The following is a 26126-nucleotide window of genomic DNA, read 5'->3' on the forward strand; positions in this document are numbered from 1 at the left end:
TTTTAAAATGAGCCTCGCAGAGCTCGCCCTAGATGCCCTAGTGTTTCTTCTGCCTCCTCCTGCTACTGAGCTGGAGCGGTTACTTGCTTCACATTTCCCACGTGTTTACCCTACTGCTTCCAATACAGATAAAACGTTAAATCAAAGCACAAAGAAGAATTTTAATTTTATTCCATGAGTTCACCACTTTTGTCTCGGAAAGTAAGGGATTAGCCCGGTGCCGGCAGCAGATCCCTGCTCCACTAGCTCTGGCTGCCCATTCCTGTTTGGCATCGCTGGTGCTGGGCAGGGGGTGAGGGATAAGCCAAAGCAAGCCTGCCAGAGCTCAGCCGTAGCACTGGAAATAGCAGAGCCCCTGCCAAATCCTTGTGATTTTGTTTCCCATCTCAGTGGGGAAGAACATCTTGTCTTGATGTACCTTGCTCCCACAACCCCTACACCTTTTAGCAGCCTGGGCTCATATTTTAGAATAATTGGTCTTTTACTGCTTGTTTTTTCATAGGTATTTAACTAGCAGGACAGAGGACATGACTGTTGAACAGCCACTGCTGGGTGGCTTGTGCTTGGGTTTTACTGTGCTGCCAGCAGAGGTGAATGATGCTCAGGGAGTGAATGGTGCCCCATAGCAAGCACCGAGGGCTGGAGCACAGTGGGCAGGTCAGCGGTGTTGCTGGTGAGCCATGGGTGGTCCAGGGGTGAGGGCAGGCAGGGTGCTGCCACGGGAACCCCCAGTGATTCCTGCCTGCTGTTTGCTTACTGCCGACTTGGAGAGAGGCCTGTACAACTGGAAATTGTGCAGAGAGGGGGAACATGGGGTGATCGAGACTTTGGGATGGCTTCTCTGTGGGAAGTAGGTTTGGGCTGCTTAACTTGGCATGGAGGAGGGTGGGTTGTGCTGGAGATCTGGAGGATAGTCATTAGCCAAGAAAGAGTGGATAGGAAATACCTCCTGTCTTTCCTGGTCAAGAGCTGGGGTCATCAGAGGAAGCTGGCAGGGGGCAAATTCAATGCAGATGGATGCAAGGTTACAACAGCATCTTCTAGGTGCTGAAAGCCTGCATGGGTTCAGCAGTGACCGGACAGACACATGGGAGAAAGGTCTGTGCAGGCGTTAAATGTGAAGATGGGAGCATGCTGGCAGCAGCAGGGTGCTCAGAGAGGTGTCCCTGTGCTCATTCGCCTGTACTATTTCCCAGGTCTTTGCTGTCAAGACTCCCATCAGAGATGGAGTATTTAGACAGATGTGACCCAGCACTGCTGCCTTTCTGAGCAGCCTGTCTGTGCATGGCTGTCACTCTGCTCCCCAGGGGCCAGATTTCCCACTCCATGCCCACAGTGCATCCCAGCGGCAGCTGTAGCAGTTCAGCTTGGAGGCTCTTTGCTGGGAAGTGTGTGTAAATGAGCATGGAAAACATGGCATGCATATACACTGTTATATTTAATTTACCACATGCCTGTAAGAAAACTGGGCTGTGGAAAGCTGGGGCTGGGTGTGGGAACAAGCTGCTTGGCAGCGAGGGAGCTGTGGGCATGCTGCTCCTTTCCACCTGGGCAGGAGGGAATCTGCTATGGAGCTGGATGGGGATCGAAACCCTCATTCCTCCCCTGCCCCTCTGCGCCACTTTGGCTGGCTGTGTTACCCTGCACTGGGTCTGCGTGGCGGCTTCAACCAGGAAATACCACCCTCTGGACAGGTACTGCTGTGCATGCCCTGCCCGCACCTCACCCTGCCTGATGCTTCTTGCTGGGCAGAGAGCCCAGGAGCAAGTCAGAAGTTGGCAGAGGAGAGGAAGCCTTTTAAAATAACTTGTTTCCTTTAGCATTGCTCAATTTTATTTTTTTTTTTCCCTCCCCTTTCTTTTTCCATGCTCCTCTGAACACCATGCTCCCCAGCTTGGTTTTAGAGCCAGGTGGTACAACGGGGTACAACTGCAGAAGCTGTGCCTGGTGGGAATGAGACCCCTGGCCAATGCAGGGAGCTGGGCAGGGAGGAAGGTGCATCCCTGCTGCCGGGGCTGCTGTGCATCCTCCTCTGAAGCGTTAAGCAGTGTTACAGACAGCTTACCGGGGACCATAGCACAGCACAGATCGTTAGTCTTGCTGAGCATGGCTATGATTGTAGTTACTGCTGCCTTCCTATCTGTCGTTGCTGAACCATAGACCACTTTGCAACAATTAATTCAGCGTGAGACTCTAAGTGAGCATTATTCCCCTGTTTTAGAGCAGACATAAAGGTCTCTGGCAGACCAAGAGCAGAAAATCTCTGCCATACAGATGTTCACCAGCCTAGCTGTCACGAGCTACTGGTACCTCCCGCTGGCCTTTTTTTGCCTCGGCACATTTTTAGGTCCATTTCATTGCCCTTGAGTTGTTTTTCCTTCCACTGCAAAAAGGGGGATGCATTCAAATGCCTAGCTGTACCCAGTAGTTTGGGATTAAAACTCTCTTTGCCTGCACAGGAGAAAAAGTCTTGGCTTGTGTAACCAGTTATTTCTGGTGTGTCTCTCCAGGCACCTGCATTGATGTGGGCAGCAGCAGCATATGCTGCCGGCTGCAGAGGGACCAGTCCTGTTCCCATCTGCGTTGAGGCTTGCTGGGGCTGTGGCAGGCATTGCAGCTGGGGCTTTGCCCCTGCCTTTCCCAGGGCTGTGCACAAGCTGGTGGCAGGTTGTCCAGCTCAGAGCTGGGAGCCTGTGGTGGTGTGTCCAGAGCACTTCGTGTCTCGTGAGAGTTTCGGCTCCAGCGAGGGCACTAAGAGTATGAAAATGCTCAGGTGGAGCTTCAGCTCTGGAGGTGCCTTTACAAGCAGTAAATCAAATATAAAAGCAGGCAGGTGGGATTTTTTTAGAGCCGTCAAGACCAGTGCTGGTTGAGATGCTCAAGCCTGCCAGCCCCATGGCTGGTAGGATGTCTGTGGTGTGACTGCTGTGTTTTTGGGAAGGGTCTGTGAAGTAGCATCTCTACTCCTCAGCAGGTCTTCCCCATCCACAGGGTTTCTGCTTCTCACCCTTCCTTCCACAAGGTGCTGTGGCTTTTGCTTGTGCCAGTGTGCTTATTAAAGCCTGAACATACCCCTGAGCTCTTTGTATCTCCATCTTCTCCCCTCCATTTGAAGGCATGCTGTGGCTTGTGCCAAGGTCTTGGGGAGCAAGGGGTGGTAGAAGCATGCCTGTGGCTGGAAGGAAAAAGCTGCTGAGGGATGTAGGAGGATGTGAAGGTGGAGAAATGAGCCAGTAGATGCCCAGCATTAAGGGAAACAGCATCACCAATTTGGGGCTTGGCTTCATGTGCTTGAAGGACCATCCAGGTAACAAAAGGTGTTTGTTTCATCTCCAGTTACTCAGACCTGTGCAGGGATGGTGTGAGAGACTTGCCTCCAGCTGTGGAGAGCCTCCCTGCTGTGTCCACTCTCCACCTCCCCTGGTTTCCGCTGGGAAGCCTGGCTGGAGACATGGCTCCTCTGCAAAGGAGAGTCCCTTCCCCCTGTAGCTGCAGGCCACTGGGTGCTGTAGTGGTATATCCAAACCTGTGGGAAGAAAAGTTGCCACCCTCTCATTTACCTCTGGCTAGGAAGACTGGCTTCTTATTTCTTTGTACCTACTGCCAGCAGCAAATGTGACCTCATTTGTATTATTCCATGTCTGATCCCACCTTATCCTTAATGCAGTGCTGCTGGCAAGGGGAGCGTGTTGCTGCAGGAACAAGGGGGATCAAAGGTGTGCAGGATGAGCCATGGCCCAACTGGGTGGTGGGGCTGTCTAAAATGACACCCAGCCTCTTCTCTCCATTCCTTGTGACGTGTGGGGTGCTTTCCCTCTCCCCACTGCGGCTTTCTGAGAGCAGGAACCTTCATCTTTGATAGATATTGTACAGCTTCTGGCGGAGCAGATGCGTTCATTTGGTGCGAAATGCTCTTTGTTGAAGAGAGCATCAGGCAGTTTTGGTGCTTGACTCTGAGTTTGGAGGTCCTGGAGTTTTTGCCTATCAGCTCATTTCTGGTAGACAGGTGGGCGAGCCTTTGGTGGTAAGCCTCTGTACTGCTACGGCCAACAAATGGAGCATGTGTTGACTTGCCACCCAACTGTGCTTTAAGAAGCTGTACCATGCCTGCTGCTACCACACCCATCCAAGCCCAAAGCTGGCAAAGCGTCAAGAGCCAGAAGATTTAGGAGGGCTTACTTTTGCTTTGATTTGAACCCTGCCACTGCCCACGCACGTGGGCAAGCAGAGTGAGCATGGTGCCTCCTCATATTGTGTGATAATACAGAATGCTATCTACAGCAGCGCTTGGCTATCTGTATTGAAGAGGATGAGGTTTTGGGGTTTGATGCATTGAGGTACCTGGAAAAGCTTGCTACCTCCATGTGTGGGTTAGCTACAGTGTGTGGAGTTGTGGTGGAGCTGGCCAGGAGCGTTCTGGGAACAGATAGCTGTACTGCCTTGCCGGAGTAGAGGAAACATCCTCCTGTGTCAACTAAGGGGGCTGGTGCATGCCCAAGCAGAAGCTGCCCATCAAGACTTCCATGCTATGTTTTCATGACTGATGACTCCAAAAATCCTCTTTTCCTTATTGCAGCAGAATGTGTGTGTATGTGTGAGAGAGAATCAGATTCCCCCCCTGATAATAACACCAAAGCTCAGTGCTTGTTTGCTGGTTTCCATCCAGATCTCCATGCTCTCGGGAGGTGTTTTGCGGTTGCTGCATCAGGTGACTTAGCAGTGGGTTTGTTTTTTATTTTTATTTTGTGTGGGCTTTTTGAAATTTTTTTTTTTGCTTCTAGAGATGTGCAGAAATATTGATCAGGTGTTGCCAATGTGTTAAGGAAAGGAGAATGGAAGGTTGTCCTGTGTTTCCAGGCTTTGACATAGCAGTGATTTTTTGACCCAACATCTTCCCAGGTGCGAGGGCTCCAGCGATGGGCACTTGGTGGTAACACAGCTGTTCTCCAGATTACAGATGTGATTTGCTACAAGCCCAATTACAGCTTTGGTTGTTTGTGTTTTGGTTTTTTTCCCCACCCTCCTTCTGTTTCTCTTCTGCATCTCTGATCTCCCTACCAATGTGGGGAGCTGTGCTCGTGCCTTCGCATGAGCGCAGCAGGAGGGGGCAGTGGGGTGTGCATCTTCATGCTTGTTTGCCCACTTCTCTTCTTGGAAAGGATAATGCTGCTTAAGCCTGTCCCTCAAGGGAAGCAGGTGGCTTTTGTGGTGGCGGAAGGGGGTCTTTGCTCCAGAAGAAGCTGAGCACTGTCTCTTCTCCCCCTGTGGGGATGATTTTTGGGGCAAACTTACCCTAGAATATTGTTCAAGCCTCGATATGAGCTTTTGCCCCTGCTGCCAACTCTGTTGTCCACGGCGTGTCCCTGCTTCATGGACATGGTGTGTGCCATGCCACAGCTCCCAGCTCTCCTCAGGGTTTGCTTTTGCGAGCACCAGCACTGTGCTGCTGACAGGTGGCCAGACCCTGGAGATCTACCTGTGATCTGTCCAGCCAGGTCACACCAGCCGTGCTGTGCCCTCTAGTCTCCCCATCCCCAGCTAAGCCTGCATCATCCCAAGGCACTTTCTTGAGGCTCCTGCAGTGCTTGTGCTTGCGGCTTGCAGGGACCTGCAATCCTTCCTCAACAGGCTTATTTATTTTCTAACAGACCGTACCTTACTAGGGTGCATTTCTCACTAGCCAGTGTTGGATTTTTAGTGTTTGGTTTTTTTTTAATTCCTATTACTGAGCTGAGATAGGAGAAGGTTGGGCTGACACATATGCTCTAAATTATGCTGCTATATATCTGGTGCTGTCAGTCATGTTGCTCCCAGTGCCCAGAATCTCGTAGACACTCCAGCAGCAGGTAGCTAAGGATCAAAGGTTTAGATCAGTTCTTGCTGTCACAAATGTTTTATATCTAATTTCTCCTTGAGGAGAGTTGTGGGGAGGATGGGCTGGAGCCTGGATAGTACATGCACCCTGGAGCATTGTCACCATGACCTGAGCTTCATCTCCCTCCACCTGTGTATTGAGGACTGGCTCCAGGTTACAGAAATGCCTGCCTTTCTGCAAAATGTGCGTGTATGAGATGAGGAGGTGGGTCACATTGAAGCCCTGGCGCTTTTTGTTGGTGGGATACTGGTGGTGGGTCTCACACTCTGGCTGTGCACTGAGGGTTAGCAGGATGCCCCACAGGTCGGTACTCCACAGCCCGTGCTGTGGGCTGCCCCTGCCGGCTGCAGAAAACCCACCCCTGGCTCCTGCATCCTCTCATTGCAGGGTAGGGCAGCCTGCATGTTTTCTGGTGGTGTTTTTAAATATGTTGGAAAGGTCCTGCTGCAATTGAGATTTTCTTTGCCAGTACCGGGGTGGCTGCTTGGCATGGTTTGAGCTGGGTTGGCCTGCAGCACATCACTTGCATAGCACACATCCGCCAGGAAAGCTTTCTGAGAGGGTTTGGGGCATTTTGATTAGCCACCAGCAATAGTTTTCCTCTGCTCTTCCCACTCTTTGAAGAGTGAGAGATGGGAAGACAAAAAAAGCCCTTGTGCTGGAGCTGCTCGGCACAGGTGATGCTCTCTGGGGAGCCTCCCACCAAGCCTTGGGAGCTTGTGGGTTAACTGTAGGAGCAGGGAAGCAGCGGCATGGCTGGGGGCAGTCCGGGACTTTTCCAGAGCTGGAAATCGAGTGCAGGAGTGTGGAGTTTTGACTGACAGCATTTCTTGTCCTTGCTGAGGTCCTTCCTTGGAGCAGATTGTGCTTTGGTGTCCGCTTGGTAAAGCTCTGCTCCTCAAAAGCAGTCAGCTGGCAGAAGGAGGGGGAAAGGCAAGCTGGTGGCTTCCTGAAGACAGGTAGAACCACACATATAAACTGCCTTGGTATTTGCAATTATTTTGTTTTGCTTGAATATCTATTTTTCTAATCTCTGGGTTTTTTTCCCCTCTGTTAGAATAAACCAAGGCAAAATAAAGGCTGAGCTTTCCCTCCCTTAGAGGCACTTTTCCCTTCACATTAATATGCTGCTGTTATCCATCACCCCTCGTTGCTGCTTGGTTCGGAAGGGCGGCTGCTCAGGGAAGGATAGTAGCATTAGTTTCTAAAGCTGTGTAAAGATCCCCATGGAAGCAATTACCAGATGGATTACCCTGGCTTTGCTGCTGCTGCGTTGGGTCGAGGATGCTGAGTGTATTAACAGCACGATCCCTTCCTTGCTCGGGAGGTGCGGTTCGGATTAGCTGCCTGCTTTTTAAAGCACTGGGTTCAGAGCAGGACTCCAGCTGCTGGCTCCTTTACCCTTTACTCCCTTTTCCCCTTTCCCCCGCCCTTTCTGCCCGATGTGCCCCATCCCAGGCTGTCCTCTGGCACGTGGGACCTGCAGCTCAGTGGGGAAGGGGGAGACCTCTTTTGACCTCTGAGATGCTCAAGCTCTGTGGTTTGGTAGGAGCTTTGGCTTTTAAGCAGAAGGATGAGCAAAGCTCAGCTGGAGACCGAATGCAGCTATGGGCGCCTGAGTACTAAATCATCTGCTGCTCCTGCTGAAGCCTGGGAAGGCTGGTTTGACCTTCATGGCTGGGAAGCAGCTCATGTCCATCCTGAAGAGACACAGAAGGAAAACAAAACATTGTCCATGCAGGAGCTCCTTTTTGCCACTTCATTTACCTACCGTGGATCTGGGCTCTTCCCAAATGCTTTTGATCTTTGCTGAATCTGACTGGTGTGGGGGCCACGTGGGATGCTGCCTTGCTTTCTTTCCCAATTAGTACCCCATGTAATTGCCACTGATGTTCAGGGGAGCAGCTCTCAGGCTCGCCCACGCTGTGCTGCAAGTGGACAGTAGCACTGAGTGGTGGCAACGGGCCATGGAGGGGCTGCCCATGGTGCTCTGGTTAACGCACCACAATGGCCACGAAGATGCTCTCTGCCATCTCCTGACACAGTGGTGAGCCTAGAATGGGATGCTGAGAGGACCCCTTCTAGCAGGGGGCAAAGGCGCTTGGGAGAGCTGGCATCAGCAAAGGTGGAGAGGGCCCAGGGGAGCGGCAGGCATCCTACTGCTGGTGGGAGTGGTGGTGGGGGACTATTGCCATCAACCCAGGGGGCTCATCACAGAGCAGAGTTGCTGCCAGACCAGTGTTTTTCCACCTTTTTTTGGTTTGGTTTTTTTTTTTTTTTAAGCCTGAAATCTTAAGAAAAAAATATCTCAGTGTAGAGATACTCTTGTGGACTCTTAAAACCTATTTGGTCTTGTTTGCTGTCCAAAATTACTGTTTGCAGACCCGTTAGAAGAGTTTGCAGGCATCAATGGGCTTGGGCTGACCTCGCTCACCCTTTAAAGGGGGCTGTGGGGGAGCTCAGACCTTTTTTGATGTAGGCTTGGGAAGACCAATGCAGCCTGAGCACAAGCAGTTGAGTGTAAGTAGTTGATCTGAGCAGTCCCACAGCATCTCAGGGGAGCTATAGGCAGGGGGAGGAGATGACCAAAAATCCTCTCCATCCTCCTGCTTGGCTCCTGGCACAGACAGAGCTAGGTCTTCTCTTTTCTCCAGTCAGCAGATTGGTTTGTGCTGACCTCCTAAATATTCAGCTCATTATACAGTGTAATGTATAAATAAAACAGAAGCAGGCAGCAATATTCTCCAGGAGGATATAATCGGCTTCCTTTCCTTCTTAATTATACAGGATTTGTCTTCATGTGTCAGGCTATCCTATGGGCTAATTTATTATTTTAAAGAATTAAAGTCTGTGTTCTTTATGCAGTGAACTTCTGTACAGCTGTGTGCATGCACCTGATTTTGGGGGCCCAGGAGGAGCATCTTTCCAAGTGGAAACACAGGGAATCTTGTAGCTGGATGTTGTTTCTAGAGGTGGTCAGTGGCCTGGATCCTGCACTCCTCTCCATCATCTCAAGGAGGCAGAAGTTTCTTCAGCACGTTGGAGATGATGGGGGTTACGACGGGGATGTCTGGGGCATGTGATACTGGCCAGCAAACGTGTTGCCTTTCCCTGTGTGGAGGCAGGACGGTGGCCTGATGCTACAGCCAGTGGATAGGAGCATCATCCACACGTGAAGCTCAGGCCCAGCCTGCCTGCAGGAGGTGGGGGTATATTTTAACCTGGCACTGCTGCAAGCGTGGTGAGCGCTTGCTGATAAGCGTGGTGAGAATTCTGAGCTGGCTTGCTTTCTCCTAAGGGAAGCCCTGGAAACAAAATCTGGCCTTTCATCAAAGCAATGAATCTGTCATGTTTCCCTCCTTGCAACTCTGAGTCCCCTGCTCCTGATTTGCGAATAAATTCCCCATTTTGGTGACTGCCCTGGCCATCCGTTTTAAAATTAAAGCTTTGGTGCCCTTACTGGAAAAAGCATCAATAAATCTCTGGCGGCTTTTCATGCTGTTGTGTTTGGCTGGAGAGTTTAGCAGATTTAAACCTTTGGAGAATGTTTCGGACTCTGTATATCATTTACTGCAGATACAGAACAGAAGATACACAGAGAGCTGATTCTAGCTGCGATTAACTTAATGATGGCCCAGCTGCCCTAGCCCTGGATGACTCTTTGCACTGTATCAGTGGCCAGCAGCCTGTGCTGATGCTAGTTGAGCATGGGGATGTTCACAGAGAAGACACGGGAAGACTGGAGAGCCTTCTCCAGAGCCTGAATGGGCCTGTTTCCATCCAGGCAGCAGTTGCAGCCATAGTTCTTGAAGGTCAAGTCTTCTCCCAGTTCCTGGAGGTCAAGTCTTCTTCCATGGTCACATTCCAGCCTTTATCAGTTCTGTTGCCTCATGCAGTAGGTGTCTTGATTGTGTAAACACATGTGTGCGACACAGGAGAGGTCCAGACACTGCCCATGCAGGAGTGGGTGTTAGAGGGCAGGTTGGACAGAAACAGGTAAAGAAAACTGGGCATTGGGCAGAGGTGGTGGTAACATGGCCTTGGCCTCAGGGCCAAATGAGAAAGTGGGATGCTTGCTGGGAAGTCCTCAGGGACTCATGTTCCCTGCTGAGCTAGCAAAGAGGAGGCGACGCTCCATCCTTTGAAGCAGGAGCAGTGTGCCTGAGGATGTACATGAGCAGGGAAAGGTCAGCGGCAGCAGGAAGCTTAATGGTGAATGCTGCTCAGAGCTTCTCCAGGGACCTCAGCTGTAGGACAGGCTTTGCTGGAGAAGTGCTTTGCTTTAATTAGGTATCTGTATTAATGTTTTATTTGATTTTTTTTTTTAATTTTGTTCTTTCTTCCCCCAGCAAGTGGGGTCAGAGCAGGCTTAGATCTGCAGGTCTCCTTTGAGAGGCAGTAAATCACCTCCATGCAGTGGGAGCTGCCAATCATTCTTGGGGCAGGGTGGGATCATGACAGACATGGGTCTGCTGTGCATCCCCATGAGTCCCAGAGGAGATGCCACCGAGGTACACCTGCGTATTGAGCCTAGGTACCGGTGCAAGAGGAAGAGGAGCTTCACAGGCCTCAAATAAAGTAACTGGAGCTAAAACCCCCATGGGGCAGGAGACTAGTCAAGGGCAGATGATAGCCAGGGCCCAGAGCTACCTCTATTTCCAATGCATGGTTGGTGTCAGCACAAAGCTGGAGAAGAGGCACTGAGCCAATGAAGCACTTAAGCAAGTGTGTAACCTCAAGCATTTAAACAGGGATTTCTGTGGGCTTCTTCCAAATGTCTGGAGTTGCTTAAGTTTGTATTTAAGTGCTTGACTGGGGGGCTGTGTGGTTTGGGGAAGGGGGATAAGAGAAAGGGGTGTGGACGTGACCCTTTGGGGGTCTGTCCCAGTTCCCTGCCTGAGCCGTACCCGCAGCACTGGAGGATGGTGCTACAGGATGGGTATGAAGCCTGGTCTCAGGAAATCCGCAGCCTGTTTTTGGCACCACCATGTACTCTCTGGGCAGGGCAAAGACCATGGCCATGGTGCTCTGTCTGTGTCCCCCTTGTATCTTGGGGATGAGGCTATTGGGATGCACAGTAATGCACACACAGGGCTAAGCCAAGCCACTGGGATCTGGCATTGGGAAAACTATGCCAAAGCTTGACTGAAGGATCTTGTACCTCAGTGCTCCATTGGGCTGTTTGGGGCGACAGGGAAGGGGATGGAGGTGGTAGGAAAGAAGCAGGGCTGCATCACCTCTGGGGAAAGTGCGCTGTCACGGTGGGATGAGGTGGGATGAACCCTACCCTGTTTGAAGTATTATAATCCTTTCAGATGGCATTAGTGCCTCGGCTGGTAACAGCTCTATAATTGAACCTCTTGCAGGGGCCCTGCGCTTGATCAAGACATTTAAATCTCATTTGTATAATGCCTGGTTGCAATTCCTGCTGAAAGATTGCCCTCCACCTCCAGTGCCCCTGAGCTGCGGTGAATATACACGCATGCTCCAACCGTCTGCAGGCAGAGGAGCCACTGAGCGTGGCCGGGCAGTGATATGCTGTGTGGCATCCAAGTTTCTGGAGTTTTCACATGTTTATTGGAGCTTGTGATGATGTGGTGGGTTTTTTTAAATTTATTTTTTATTTCCCAACTCCTCTTCTGTTTTTTTTTAAATGCCTTAGTCCCAGGAAAGGCAGGATGGAAGCTCAGCAGTGAATGCTCAGTAGAGGGATTATGTAGGAATGAGATTTTCCAGGGAAAGCTGGGTGCAGGGCAGGGCCAAGGGTTTGTAGTGGCACATTTGGCAACTGCTAGATCCCCTTGGGGTTGTCAGTGCACCTGCACAGGCAAAACCCCTTCACCTGGGCAAAACTTGGGGTTCCCCAGCTAACGCTGGCAGCTCTGCCTGCCCACTGGGCTGTCTTGGGTTTGCTGCTTCCTGAAAGGAGGTGGATGGTGCCAGTGCAATTCACCTTGATCTAACAGTAACACACAATAGCCCCAAGAGGAAACTGGCTTTTATTTTAGCAGATGCTTAAGTTCCCTATTTTGAAACAATGCCACAAAAGAAGAAAGTGAGTAAGAGTCCATTCTTGGCTTGTGCCACCCACTAATTTTCTTCCTGGAGGCTGGCCCTGGGGACCAGTGTGACCTGCCTGTCCCTGGTCACTGCCAGCTCTTCTTAGGCCAGTCTTGTCACCCAAAATTCCCTTTCCCCACCAGGCCGCCTCACTGCAGCCGAGGTGCAGCCACAACATGTCAGCCCCCTCCCTGGTGTCCAGCCTGCTCTGACCTCCCATCGCGGTGAGGGCGCAGGAGGGGGCAGAGGATCCTGTGGGGACGCTGCAGGTCTGCAGCAGCAGCCAGCTGGGTCGCTTGTTCCTCCTTCCTGCTCCAGCGATCTCTGCTGTACTGTAATCACACAATTATTATGCCATTAAAATGCCATATTTGCAGAAATCCACATAAACAAGGCATTAGCAGTTGCCAGAAAATTGTAGTTTTACTGCTAATGACCTGCTCTCCCCCCACAGCACCACTTTTTTTTAATATTTTTTCCCCTTTTTTGTTTCTGAGCCGTGATTTAAGAGGCAGATGATGAATTACGTCTTTGCGCAGAGAGGCTTTCGATCTTTAATGTACAGTTGTGGTGAAAAGCTGCCTCTGTGCTTTCTCTAGGGGTTTGCTGTTTGCCCTTTGCTGGTGAGATGGCAGGCAGTTTTGGGAGGATGCCTTTAGTGGTTTTGGGGGGTGCTTTTAGTGAGCTGGCAAAGCAGAAGACTCTCTGCGAGCCCTGCTCTCGGCTGGGTGCTGGCATGAGATGGGAGCTCCTCTCCACAGTGAATTTTGTCCATGTCTCTTTACCTGGGCTGGGGGTGGTGGTGTCCCTCTTGTTGACCCCACTGGGGACCCCCCCGCCCCCATGCAGTGTCGGAAGAGGGAGCACTCGTTTGCCAAGAGTGGCTGGCTACCCCTTTGGATATTTTTTGCCCTCTCTTTCCTGCAGACTCACTGAGTCTCTCAAAATCTTTTAAGCATTGACTGTGTTTCCTATAATTAATACCAGCCATTAAACTGCAATGTTGAAAGAGAAATTACCTAATTTCAAGAAAAAAAATGGAAATTTATTACTGGTACATGAGAGAAAATGAATATGAAGCTTGGAGAGAGAAGCCCTGTAGAAGATAAATAGAAAGGCAAGTGGAGTATTGACTTGATCCTTTTCTAGTGCAGGGTAATTTGGCTTCTAAAGTGAGTTAGATCATAATAAATTAAATTTAGATTTCTGCACATCAGTTAAATAACTCCCAAGACAGAATTCTGCTGTGAGGAAGAGGTGATAATACATGGCGGAAATATTACAATGAAGACCTTATCCAGTAACCTGTAACTGATGTGCTGTCCCTGGGTGAGCGAAGGGGATTTCTCCTTACGCTTTAAGTCACTTTCCCCATCCCTGATCAGGCACCAAGAAGCAGGCAAGTCCCTGCATGCAGGTTGGGGACGTCTCCTGCCTCCCTCTGCTTGCGTAGCTGGGAGCTTTTCATCTGAGGCTGCTGCCTCACCGCTTTGCACAGGTATTTTTTTGCAGAGGTCAGCGAGTGCGTGTGCCTTAGCATCCTGCTCTGATTTCTGTTACCCTTGCAGGGAATCTTGGGATGGAAAGCTGAAGAACACCCAGAAGATTTGGACAGGAGATATGGGTTGAAAGCAAATGACCAAACCTGGGTATCTACTTCTGGCTGAGAAAGTTAACCCAATCCGTGGGCTTGTTTTGTGGCCAGATAGTGGCTAAAATAACTCTTTAATCTCCATTTGGCATCTATTTGCTCTTCATCTCAGATGTGTATTTGGCTACCTGATATTTAGGAACCATCCTACTGATAGCTTTCCTCAAACCAGAAAGGAAAGCCTGGGTGAATCAAGGTGAGCTGATGCCTTTCAGGTGGAGATTTCACAGGGGTATTAGTTGTTCACTGTGGTGTGAACCAGGAATGCAACCCTTGGGTGCAGGGTACATCCAGGGCAGGATGAGAAGCAAATGCCATGGGATAAGGCACTTGTATTTGCCCATCTATCCATTTACCACTGGGATCCCCCAGTAACAGGAAGGTAGTGGGGTTAGACAGGTGCTGGGGAAATACTGTCCCAGACCTTGACGCACATGCCAGGAGCCTCCTGCATGCTGACCCCTTGCTTCTGCTGGCCTGGCTTGAGCCTTGCTGCTCTTGCAGCATGTGCAGAAGCTCCAGTTTTCCTGAAGCCACAACTGCCCTACTGCTCGAGCCGTCGGATGCTTGTTCAACTGCACCCTTCTAGTTAATCCAAGGCTACTGGGTTTAACTGACTTTAAAAAAAAAAAGTATATATACACACACATCTAACAGCCTTAAGTGCTTTGTGGCTGCTTTTAAAAGCCATTTCTCTTCTTACTAAGTTTGATAAAACCAACTTTTTCTTTTCTTCACAGCATTAAAATTTAGGGACTGCAACTCTGCAGCAGTTGTTTTAGCGGTGCCAGGCCCCCCAGGGTCATCATGAAATCTTATAAACGTCAGGCCGTTGGTGTCTCTGAGATGCAATTGGCTCACTTTTCCCTGATCTTTTACTGGGGCGGTGAACATGTTTTGCAAGATGCCTTAGAAAAAACATAAACAATATTTATCACCCTGTGTATGTTGCTCCTCCTGAAAGCCCGCAGGTGGGTTACATACATCCTCCTTTAAACCTCCTGCAATGACCTTACTGGTTTTATAACTTTCTCCCAGCCTTGAATAATTTTCACCCCGTTCTGAATAACTTTCTCCCAGTAGGGCTGGTGGCTCAGCGGTTTCTTCTGATCTTTCCTGCACTGGGGTAGGTGCTGGAGGAGCTCCTGAGAAAGCCATGGGGTCACACCAGGGGAGGAGGAATACGAACCTGTATCTGGAAGCCCCTACATCCCTGAGCACTGTTGGCATTTTGGGGGTGCTTGTGTCACTGTGATCCAGGGTGGTGTGGGGCATCATGTGGCTGGAGGTACCCGGTTTGGTCCTGCCACAGTTCACTTGCAGGAGCCGGTACTCCTTCTTCCCCTTCCTACAACTAGAGAAAACATGCTGCCAGATGCGAGTAAAATCAATTACGGGATAAAAATCACCCATTTCAAAAGCTTAATTTTGCGCTATTAGCAGGCAAAATCGGCTTTGAGATGGTGTGAACTGAGGAGGGGAAAAAAAAAGAAATGAAGAAGAAAAGATCAATTACTGGATAAGATCACAATTTTCTTCAGGGCTGAGATATCTGTAAATGTTTGCATCTCTCCGTGTTACATGTAGGCTGAGATCAAAGAGGTTGTGCTGCTGTAACGAGATCTTATCGGTGCTGCATTGTCCTCTCTGGCTCCTGCACCGGACTGCTGAGGGATGCTTAAACCTTATGACAGCAGCATGCTGCTGAGGGATGCTTAAACCCCCTGATGGCACCAGGCTGCCAAGGGATGCTTAAACGTGCTGATGGCTGTCGGGGCTGTTGGGTAACCCTGAAATGCAGCTCCTCCATCCTTTTGGGGGCGGGGGTCCACACGGGCACATGCTTGCCCACTCTTCTCCCTGTAGTAGGGCTGAAGTCCTTGGTGGGAGACTTGTGGCAAAGATGGATCAAAATTGGGCTGGGAGGATGATGGCCCCCTTCTTCCAGGGTCCTGTTGCTGGAGCCAGCCCTGGGGCCAGGGTACAGCTGTGGAAATGTGGGATTGGGCTTGAAAAACTGGTCCTATCTGATGGTCCTTTCCTGCTTGAAAGGTTACAGGGGTAATGGGGCATGTGGTGTAAAATACCTTTGGTTTTTTGGCTGGAGAGAAAGTAAAACCCTAACAAGAGCATCGTGCTTTTATCTTTCTTGAGACTGTGCTGTTTGAGAGGGGGATCCACCAGAGGCCTGAATTTGGTTTCAAATTAGTAATTTTAAATTCAAATTGGCAGGCTCTCTTTGACGCTGTTTCAAGACCTAAGGAAAAAAAAAAACCTTGAAGACCTAATGTGACTCCTTGTTAGCCTGCTCTTGTGATGCTTGCCCGTGCTGCAGGGCTGGCTGACCTCTGGCAGGGCTCGGGAGGATGTCTGGAGTGGGGTCAGGTGTCCTCTGGTCTCTCCTCTCTCTAACGGGGCTAACTTTGTATGCACAGGGCTCGGACATGGACTGGGACGACCTTTGGGATCAGTTTGAAGAGCGGAGGTACCTGAGTGTCCGGAGGTGGAAGGGCGGCGAGGACCCATACCGGCTCCATGCCTTTAACCAGCGGGAGAGCGAGAGGATCCCCAGTGACCGTGCCGTCCGTGACACCCGCCATCACAGGTTCTGCTTCCCCCCCGATTTCTTCTGGTCTTCCTCATGAAACTTCATTGTATGGGTGAATAGTCCCTTTCTTCTTCAGGGCAGTGGTTTTGGCATGCTAGGAGGTTCTGGGCCCTTCACCCATGCCCAACAGGTGTGTTTGGGATTGGTTCTGCCTGGGTTGTATTTTTAGGATTGAATCTTTTGCTTTACTTGATTTCTTGGCATTTCTGGCAGTCCTAAACCTATTAATGAAAACCTGTATAAATTATTCCAGGACCATAGGGAAAGAAATTAAAAGCCTTTTTTTTTCCCCCTTGAGAAAAGTAATGGGTGTGTGAGAGTGCATCCCCACAGTGGGCAGAGTCTTCACTGGTGCTGGGAACTCTTGCTTTGCAGAGGATGCAATGAGATGGTGCAATGGGTATAAAATAATTGTTGAGCACTTATTTTGCTCTGGAGAGAGAGGAGTTACTGTGGGGAATAGGGACTGTTGCTGAGGGAGGGGGAGAGGAAAGTAAAAACTAGTTGGGTTACTAGCAGCTCCAGCACCATCGGGTCAAAAATATCCTTTGGCTCCCAAAGGACCTCTTGAGGGAGGCAAGATTGCAGCGAGGGTTGCCTTGAGGGACCCATGCTTCCTAGCTGCTGTCAGTGTGGGAAGGGCAGGGTGGGAGTTTCGGTGCACCCTTGCTTGCTGTGAGTGCAGCTGTAGCCTCCCTCTGATTGCCTCTCCAAACTCATTGGGGAAGAGCTGCCCTTCATGGCTGCAGGTTGTTGATGGTCAGTGGGGTTAATTGATAGTCTGCTGGACAGAGTGATGCCAGGGTGTCCCACTGGGGTAGGAAATGCCCCCAGGGTTCCCTCAATGGATTTTTCCTCCTTGTCCTCAGAGAACACAGTATATGCCTGGCCCCTGCCGGCAATCCCTAGCCCACAGCTGGTGCAAGCCCTTCCCAAGGAGCTGTGCCTGGCATTAAGTCACAGCCCACTGGCAGTAGCTGTCCTCTCCTGCCTTCTCCTTGGAGCACTTTTGGGGGAAGCCCTGCTCTGGTGGGAGCCCTATGCTGAACCCAAGCCTTGCTGCCCAAGTTCTATCATTTGGAGCAACCCAATACCCACCATCTGAGCCAACTCTGAATTTCCCCTATTCCAGTCCAAATGCAGCACTTAGGCTGAAATACTGAAACAGTGCCAATTCTCCAGCCCTATAGCAAGCAATGGTGTGTTTTTATTTATATATTTTTTTAGCTTCTTTTCGTGGTAAGGACCAGATGCTCCTTTCTCTGGAGAGGAACTGTCAGCCCTGACGGATGCCTGTAATAGCTGAGCAGAGAGCAAGTGTGCTATTCCTGGAGAGAATTAATGCCAGGGATATTAACCATCTGCCCTATTAAAATGGAAGATTGACTCGGCTGCCCCCTCGCTGTACCCCTGCTGCGCAGTGGCAGCCACCTTGTTCCTGGGTGGGCGGATGCGGTGCTGAGTGCTCCTGTGAAAGAAAAGTTCTCATTAAGGAGGAAGCGAGGGCACAGCATGTGGGAGGGGCTAGGGCTAATTGCATTTGCTTCCAATTTCCTTAACCCGGTAATTGGATTCTGATTTATTGAATATGTCGGAACAATGCTGCGGATGATGCACCATTAGCCGGGCATTAGAGCTGCCGCGGAGGAAATGGGGCTGCTGGGAGACCTGGGAGAGGCAGGCACTGATGGGTGGGATGGAGGGAGAAGGGTCCGGGCATGGTGGTTGAGGGGGAGAGGAAGGTGCAGAGTTTGCAAAGCCCTCTCTGGAAAGAAATCCTTGCTCACGGCACAGGTGTTAAGGGAGCTGCTGCAGGTGATGCTCTTGCACTACTGTGCAACCTGGGAGTAGGTCCTGAATTACTCAGTGAAGCTGCGTGGGAAAGTGTGGATGAGCATGGCCTGCTCTTGGAGCAGGGAGAAATTGCTGGTGGCTGTGCCAGAACATGTAAAGAGAGTCCAGCCTGGGGCTGATTAAGAGAGGTCCATCTTGCAGAGGGGAGAGCTAGGTACAGGAGACCAGGCTTGTGTGAGGGATGGGAGACCCCCAGGGCTCACGCTTTGTGGCCTGCCAAGGGGCTGTGCTTAGAGAGAAACTTGGTTTCAATGGCAAACCTGGCTCAGGCTGCTTTGTGCAAGCCAGACTGGAAGTGCTCAGGCTTGCTTGTATGAAAGTGAACCCAAAGAGTCAGACTTTGATTCTGCTTCAGCTGACCTTGGGGAAAGGTGCATCCTGGCACAGGCCCCACACCAAGGGGCACCACCATGGCAGGAGCCATGCCAAGGTGCTCCTGGCCAGCTGCTATTCCCAAAGAAAGTTCGCATGAGGGGCAGGAGACTTTGCAGAGGGTCTTACCCAACTCTTGAGCATGTCCCTATGGGCAAGCAGGCTCTCCTTCAGCCTCTCAGCCAGATGTTGTTGCCCGAAGCAGCTTGCTCTGCTCTGCAACCAGGTTTTCAGCAGGTTTACTCTCCATCTCTTATCACCTCTGTACAACACATGGCTGCACCAAGACACACAGACTTGCAAACCATGGTAATTCCTCGAGACCAGCACCTCATAGTCCTGATCCTAGTGCCTGCGATGTGGGACTGCTGCTCCTTACAGCCTCTCTGTGGGGTGTTTTTCACCAGGATGGTTGCAGAAGATTTCCTGGAGTTTTCTTTGCTAATCCAGCCAAGCATCTGGACTTGCCAACAATAGCTGGATATACAAAATCTGGCAAGGGCTGAGCAGCAAGCTCCTTGCCAGAAGGTCAAGGAGAGGGCAAATACTTTCAGCAGGGTGGGATGTGGCACTGACAGTCAGTTGCTTAGCAATGTTTGCTGGATTGATTTTGTTTTTTAAGTTGCAACTAGTGGAACAGTTTCAGCTGGAAAAGAATCTCAGTGCTATAAGGAATTGGAGCTGGAGAGATTGTGGTGGCTCCCCTTGCCTGCCTCTAGCCAGCATGGGGCTGCGAGCCTGTTCTTGGTTTATGGGTGGTTTCATCCAGGGAAATGCCATGGCTTCTGACAACTACATCATGTCCCTTGGCCTGGGAGATCTCACAGCTGGAGCATTGCTCCTGGTGACCCACCTGCATCTGCCTGCTGTTAACTGCATTCCTGGTTGCACATTAACTAATCCCTCGGACTATGTGAAGGGATGTCCTTCTCCAGAAGACCATGTATGGTCCTCTGGTGGTGTATCACATCCCCACCAAGAGTCAAGGTTAAAAAATCCTTGTGACCACAGCAGCAGGCTGGTTCCAGATCTAGGTGGCGCATCTACATCATGCACAGCCATCTCATGCCGCTGGAATGGGTGGCTAGTCCCCCTCCGCCATGGTAGCCACACGCCATTGGGGTTACCTCATCACCACATCCCACTTTCTTCAACTCCCACTGGCAAACCACAGGACCAAAACGGCACCGAGTGAGTCAGTGCCAGGTGTGCACATGGAGGGAGAGGAGCTGAGGTCTCCCGTACTGCTCAGCGGCTTGGAAAGCTGACAGGGAGGATGCATCACCCCCCAGCCAGAAGATTTCGTTGTGATGGCTCCTGGGCTTTTTCCATCTGTGGCAGACAGCTCCTGGGGAGGCTGGTATTCGCCACGTGGTTGCTCCATATGCTGCTTAGGCTGACCTCTACCTCTCAAATGCTCCATTGTGTTTAATAGATGTGCAGATGCTGTTGTGGCTGCAAGGCTTAGCTGGGACCATGAGTTGTGGCCAGCACCAAGCTGAGCTGGGGATTGTGCTTGCTGACGGTGGCGAAGCAGAGAGGTGAAATCGGGGACGAGGAGAGTAGATGAAAAGGTAGTGGGTGGAGGAGAGGTAAGAGCCTCCAGCCGACTTCTCTGGCTATCACAGGTAGCCTCAGGCATTCCCTGCTGCCTGTTTTCCTCTATTTGTCTTGCAGCGCGGATTTGAGTTTAGTAGTGCTGTCACAAGAGCTGCTAGAGCAAGGAGGCTAGGGATGGAGCCCTCTCAAATCCTGGCATAAAGCAGTAATCCTGCAAATTTTTGAAGCTCTGTCTCTCACTGAGTCCTGAGTGCTTTACAAGGGGCCCTACCTACCCAGTTAAGCTTGAATTTTACAGCTGCTTGAGGGGGTGCATTTGTGTGCATATGTGTGTGTCTGAGAGAGAGAAAGCATCTGCTAAAATCGTGATTGAAACACGAGGCTGGTAAGGATACTGGCAGATATGAAGATTAGGCATCACATTGTCTGCTGAAGATGAGAGCATCCTGGCAGCCCAGGGGCCTCGTCACACCAACTTGTGTCCCCTAGAAAAGCTCTGCCCTTGTAGTCTGTCATGTTGCCTTTGCAGGGAACAGCACACACCATAAAATTTCATTCAGGTCTCCTGACTCAAACAACAGTGTAGTACCAGCTGGAGAGTGTCCATTGGGTAGGAGAGCTGCCCAGGGCTGGTGGCTCTGCTCGTAGGGACTGTTCACAGAGGGACAGGAAGAGGTGATGCTTGTGACATTCCCCTGGGGCAAAGAGCTGCTGTCTTGAATTCTCAAGGTGCAGAAAACTCAGGATTTCAGCCCTGAAGCACTGCATGCTGCAGCATTATTTTGACCCATTAATTGCAGTGTGCATCCCAAGGGTGCAGAGGCTGCATGATCAGCACTACGTTGGAGCAGCTCTAGTTGGGGTAATTGAAAATACCTGACTCTGCTGTGGATGGGGATTACCAGGACAAATACGCTGTCCCAAGGATTTTCCTACCTCTGCCACGTGTGGTACCTGTGTAGGGCATGTAGGGCTGAGCATACATCTCTGCTGCTGCACACCTTCCATGTGTCTCTGTGTCCTGTGTGAATACGTTTGGCACACAGCACGTGAAAACATATGTAGATGTCCACGTGCAGACTGCGTGAGGGCAGCTGTATTGCATGCGGGTTTTGAAGTGGTTCTGTTTTTGCCTGAGATGATGATTGCATCCTAGGAGTGGCAAGCAGTCAAGTGCACTGAGAATATTGTAATATCTTCTTGGAATTGAAGAGTTGAAGAGGAGAAAAGTATATTTTGATGCATTGCCTTTGGCTTAGCATGTTTATGATCCCCTTGGACTTCTGACATTGCCTTGTCTTCTTTCAACTTTACTGCCTGCTAGACCAAAACCACTTTGAGATGAATCGAGGTGAACACTGGGTCTCAGGAGCTAGAAATGCATTTTGTACCCCACATAGAGATTTAGGCATCTTATCTTCCTTGCCTGGTTTCTTGAGAGTCCCCAAAGGAGGAACTTAATGTTTGGAGAACAACATGTTCTCAAGGGTCATGATCAGTGGTGCAGAGTCTGGTTGGAGGCCTGTAACTAGCGGTGTTCCCCAGGGGTCTGTACTGGGTCCAGTCCTGTTCAACATATTCATCAATGACCTGGACGAAGGGACAGAGTGTACCCTCAGCAAGTCTGCTGATGATACAAAACTGGGAGAAGTGGCTGATACACCAGAAGGCTGTGCTGCCATCCAATGAGACCTGGACAGGCTGGAGAGCTGGGCCAAGGGGAACCTGATGAAATTCAACAAAGGAAGTGTAAGGTCCTGCACCTGGGGAGGAACAACCCCATGCACCAATACAGGCTGGGGGTTGGCCTGCTGGAAAGTAGCTCTGCTGAGAAGAACCTGGGAGTGATGGTGGACATCAGGCTGACCCTGAGCCAGCAAAGTGCTTTTGTGGCCAAGAAGGCCAATGGCATCCTGGGGTGCATTAAAAGGAGTGTGGCCAGCAGGTCAAGGGAGGTTATCCTTCCCCTCTACTCTGCCTTAGTGAGGCCTCAACTGGAGGACTACATCCAGTTCTGGGCTCCCCAGTTTAGTGGAGAGCTACGAAGCTGATCAGGGGATTGGAGCATCTCTCTTGTGAGGAAAGGCTGAGACCTGGGTTTGTTCAGCCTGGAGAAGAGAAGACTGAGGGGGGGATCTTACCAATGCTTATAAATATTTGAAGGGTGTATGTCAAGAGGATTGTGCCGGACAACAGGACAAGGGGCAACGGGCACAAATTGAAACACAGGAAGTTCCAGCTAAACAAGAGAAAAAAATTATTTACTGTGCGCGTGACAGAGCAGCGGAACAGGCTGCCCAGGGACCTTGTGGAGTCTTCTTCCCTGGAGACATTCAAAACCCGCCTGGATGTGTTCCTGTGCTCCCTGCTGCAGGGGTCCCTGCTCAAGCCGGGAGGTTGGACAAGATGATCTCCAGGGGTCCCTTTCAACCCCTACCATTCTGTGATTCTATGATGTGTAGAAAAGCCCATTTTATTCCACAAGCAGGACAGAGGTGGGGTTCCGCTCTGCCATCCTCAGCAGTACCTGAGCATTAGACCTGCAGAAGCAGGTAAGTACCTAGCAGGTGGCCAAACTTGCTTTGAATTCGAGGGAAGGTTTGCTGGGACATTACCTGGATGGACCTCAAACAGTCGAAAGTGGAACTGAACCTAGAAGTTTTTCTTGTCTACTGTTGCCCTTCCCTTTGCTGACTGCATACATTTCTCACTGTGGCCTCTGGATTGTAGCTAGGCTAATCCAGTTTCCTGCATGATTCAGACTAAGTCCCGAGGGATTCTGTTATTTTTAAAATTTGCTTATTCAGGGAGTGTCTTGTTAGTTGCTGACTCTGGTTGCGCTCTGTTGTAGACCTGGGCAAGAAGTGGCGTGGGTACAGGTGTGTGTGTGTACATGAGATCTCCCTGCGGCTGATGCTGCTGAGTGCTTCTGCTTGTGGCAGAGGGGTGGTGGGACAGCAGGGAGTGGGGCATGTCTGAGCAGAGGTGCCTTGCATGTGGTGGGGGCAGATAGGTCTCTGTCCATGAGGACAGATGGAGCTGTGCAGGCTAAGCCTGTCTGGCCCGCAGAAGAGGGGGTCAGGCGAGGAGGATGGGGGAGATGGAGCACTCAAATGTTGCCACGTCTCTGGACTCAGCATTAGTGAAATCCAGAAGACTGTGTGGCCACGTGTGCATGCTGGAGGCTTTGCTTTGTCCTGCAACCTCTTGTGTGGGCTGGGGGGTCCCTGTGTGGGTGCTCCCCTGGGAGAATGGTGCATGATGCCTCAGGGAGAGCGGGCTGGCAGCACCTCGCATAGGTTGGAGGGGGCTGAATGCAAGGGGGTACAGGTCTTTTCTTGCTTTTGTGGTTTGTTATTAGCTGCTGCATGACTGCCAGCAATATCCCAAAGACTTTTCTGTCTCTTGATCTGTTATTCCAGCTGTTATGCTGTTCTCTGGGCAAAGCCAGGTCATTCGTGATTTCATTACAAAATAACATTTATCACATTTGGGCAAAAGCCTGTACAGATGAGGGCTGTCTCTGGATCTCTTGCCAGCAGATCTGGGATCACCCTGCCTTTGGTCTTGATCTCATTCTTATTCCTGACTACAGGCAAGAGCACAGCATGACCCTGCAGGCGAGCAGTTACAGAAATGAACAGTGGAAAACACATTGAGATGAAAGTATCTCCATTAGAAAACAGGGTGATTGCTTTCATCTCTTGGACACCAGACCCCAAGGGGTTAGTGCTCAACACCGTGTTTTTCCATCACCTCCTTAGGCTGAAATCTCTGGGGATGAAGATATGAGTTCATCAAGCAGAGCAGGGGTTGGTGTGTGTCTTGGGGATAAACTGGAACCGCCTGAAGAGGCCAAGTTTTGTTTCTGCCATCCATCGGCTATTGTGGTGTAAGTTTGAAACTTTCACAGGCTGGGCAACGTCTTAAGAGAGGGAATCACTCATGGTGCTTCTGTGCAACCTGGTAACCCTTTGGCAATGGTTGAAATAGCTAGCCCAGGTTGGTGGTGTGAAAGAAAGTATATTACTATGTTTTGTAGCTTCTCCTGTTGCAGTTGGGCAGCTGAAAGTCAGTGAGACACATGGCTTTGAGCAGCCAGCTCTCTCTCCACACACTATCACCAACCACTGATCAACCGTTTGAGATCCAGCCATACCATCTATGTAAGATGGGATCATCACGTGATGCTGGGATTTATTTTATTTTTTAGGGAACCGTCATTATTATCTCTTCTCGTCATAGTTATCCTGTTTTCAAGCTCTTCAGCCCTCCAGAAATTCAGACCTTTGCTATGCAGGTTGGTTACAAGTGCAGCCAGTTCTCCTAGCTGGGAAAATTTGCTGTCTGCCTACAAAAGACCCAGTATAGAGCTCCCCTTATCAAAACCCACTACCTATAACTTTGTGCTAGAGTTTAGACCTGCTGTCACTCACAATTTGGGCCTACGTGCTGCTGGAGAATGAACTTTTGAATGAACTGAAACATGAAACACGAAGTTCAATTTAGAGGATGCAAACTGGGAAGGTCCCATCTGGCCAAAGACTTAAGGGTGAGGTGTAGTTTGAATAGTAATGTGCACTGTGTCCTCTGGACTACCATGTGCTATTTATTTTGGCCTCGCAGCCCCTGTCAGACAGCTGTACTGGCATCTCATGGTTGTGATGGCCAGTTTGTTGCCGATCGCTCCTGGGCCAGCATTGGCTTTTGTGTGCCTGTTGGCCAAACTTTACCCACCTATGACTATAGGTGGGCCAAAATCTGAGTCTTTCGCTCAAAAGAGCTCAGTTCTGCACTTTGTGGGTTCAGTCCATCTGGAGTGTTCACCACACATAGTGACATTTTGTACTTGGTCTTCTGGGTGAATTTGAACTTGAAACTCAAGGATGTTTGAGGAACAGGTAAGCGATCAAAACCCAGAGAGATTGTTTTCAGGTGGCAGAGAGAACAAGGACTGTTGAGATTTGCAATTGTTGGCAGCTAAGCAAGGAAAGCAAGACAGCTATTAATCAGAAGCAAGCACTTCATAAAATCATAGGATAATTCAGGTTGGAAGAGACCACAGGAGGTCTCTGATCCAGCCTCCTGCTCAAAGAGGGGTCACCCACAAAACTGGCCTAAGCTTCTCTCTTGTTGCAGAAACCTCTGACCCCTCTGGGGCTCCTGCCTCTCAGGCCTGGCCCAGCGTTTGTAAGAGCTGACATGATTTACAAACTTTGATTGCAGCGCACATAATTTGTAGTTCTTTTCTGCCAGCTGCCTGCATTTGCTTAACAAGCTTTGCAATTGCTTGGATAGCTGTCCTTGCAGCACTTGCGTTACCTGTATCTTTCCTATCTTGCAAACACTATGGGCCCTAATTCTCCCCATAGTGAGTGCATTTAAATGAGAGGAGGGGTAGGTGCACATTGAAGCATGCTTGCTAAAGCCTCCTGTCCTTGCTACCCACCATCTTTTCCAGGATTGATCATTACATTGGTAGCAAATCTGTGTTTCAAATCTGTGTACCACTGTCCAGTTGCCCTGATGGAGGGCTGCTGAGGTGACTGGAGGCCTTTATCCATGTGATCAACAAGCGAGAGTCTGTGCTGCTGCTTAGGTGACATTGATATGTTCAGTGGACTCAGGTCCTTCTTGGTGGGACAGCAGTGAGGGGAATTCTCTCTTCTCTTTGGGGTTCATCACCCAAGAGTGATGCAATTAACTATCACACTCAACTACTGCACTCATGTATCTCTTCTGGCTTGACATTGCAAGGCTTTGCCAGTGATGGGGTTGCTTAGACTCCGGCAAAGTCCCCACAGTGTTCCAGGATCATCTTTTCATGCTGCTTGGGCTCTGCAGCTCTTTTCATGCCCTGAATTCCACTGTGCATCCTGTGCAGTGCATCCAGTGTGAGATGTGGTGGCCTTAGCACTGTACTCATTCAAGACTGTGGTAAAGATACAGTCTCCTCATGTGAGCTGGCCAGAGCCAAATCAACAAAGGAGAAAGCCTTATAGGCTGGGCTGTAAGCACCCTATGTTTTCCCTATGTTTCCATGCACTCCTTAGTCCCTGGTATTTCGGAATATGATGTGCACACAGACCTCTACATTTTTTTTCCTTCACATTTGTGTAAATCCAAAACCACTTCACTCCTTCCAG

At 50.2% G+C, this 26126-nt stretch overlaps 1 protein-coding gene across 1 annotated transcript in view; it reads left to right on the forward strand.

Moving 5' to 3' along the window:
- GALNT14 (polypeptide N-acetylgalactosaminyltransferase 14) overlaps window positions 1-26126 on the forward strand; it is a 105143-nt gene that overhangs the window by 20615 nt on the left and 58402 nt on the right. The window contains exon 2 of the mRNA XM_064446410.1: window positions 16022-16191. Coding sequence (XP_064302480.1) covers window positions 16022-16191 — 170 coding nt within the window. The remainder of the gene's footprint in view (window positions 1-16021; window positions 16192-26126) is intronic.

The sequence above is a fragment of the Phalacrocorax carbo genome, chromosome 3 (genome assembly GCF_963921805.1).
Source record: "Phalacrocorax carbo chromosome 3, bPhaCar2.1, whole genome shotgun sequence".
NCBI classification, from domain to species: Eukaryota; Metazoa; Chordata; class Aves; order Suliformes; family Phalacrocoracidae; genus Phalacrocorax; species Phalacrocorax carbo.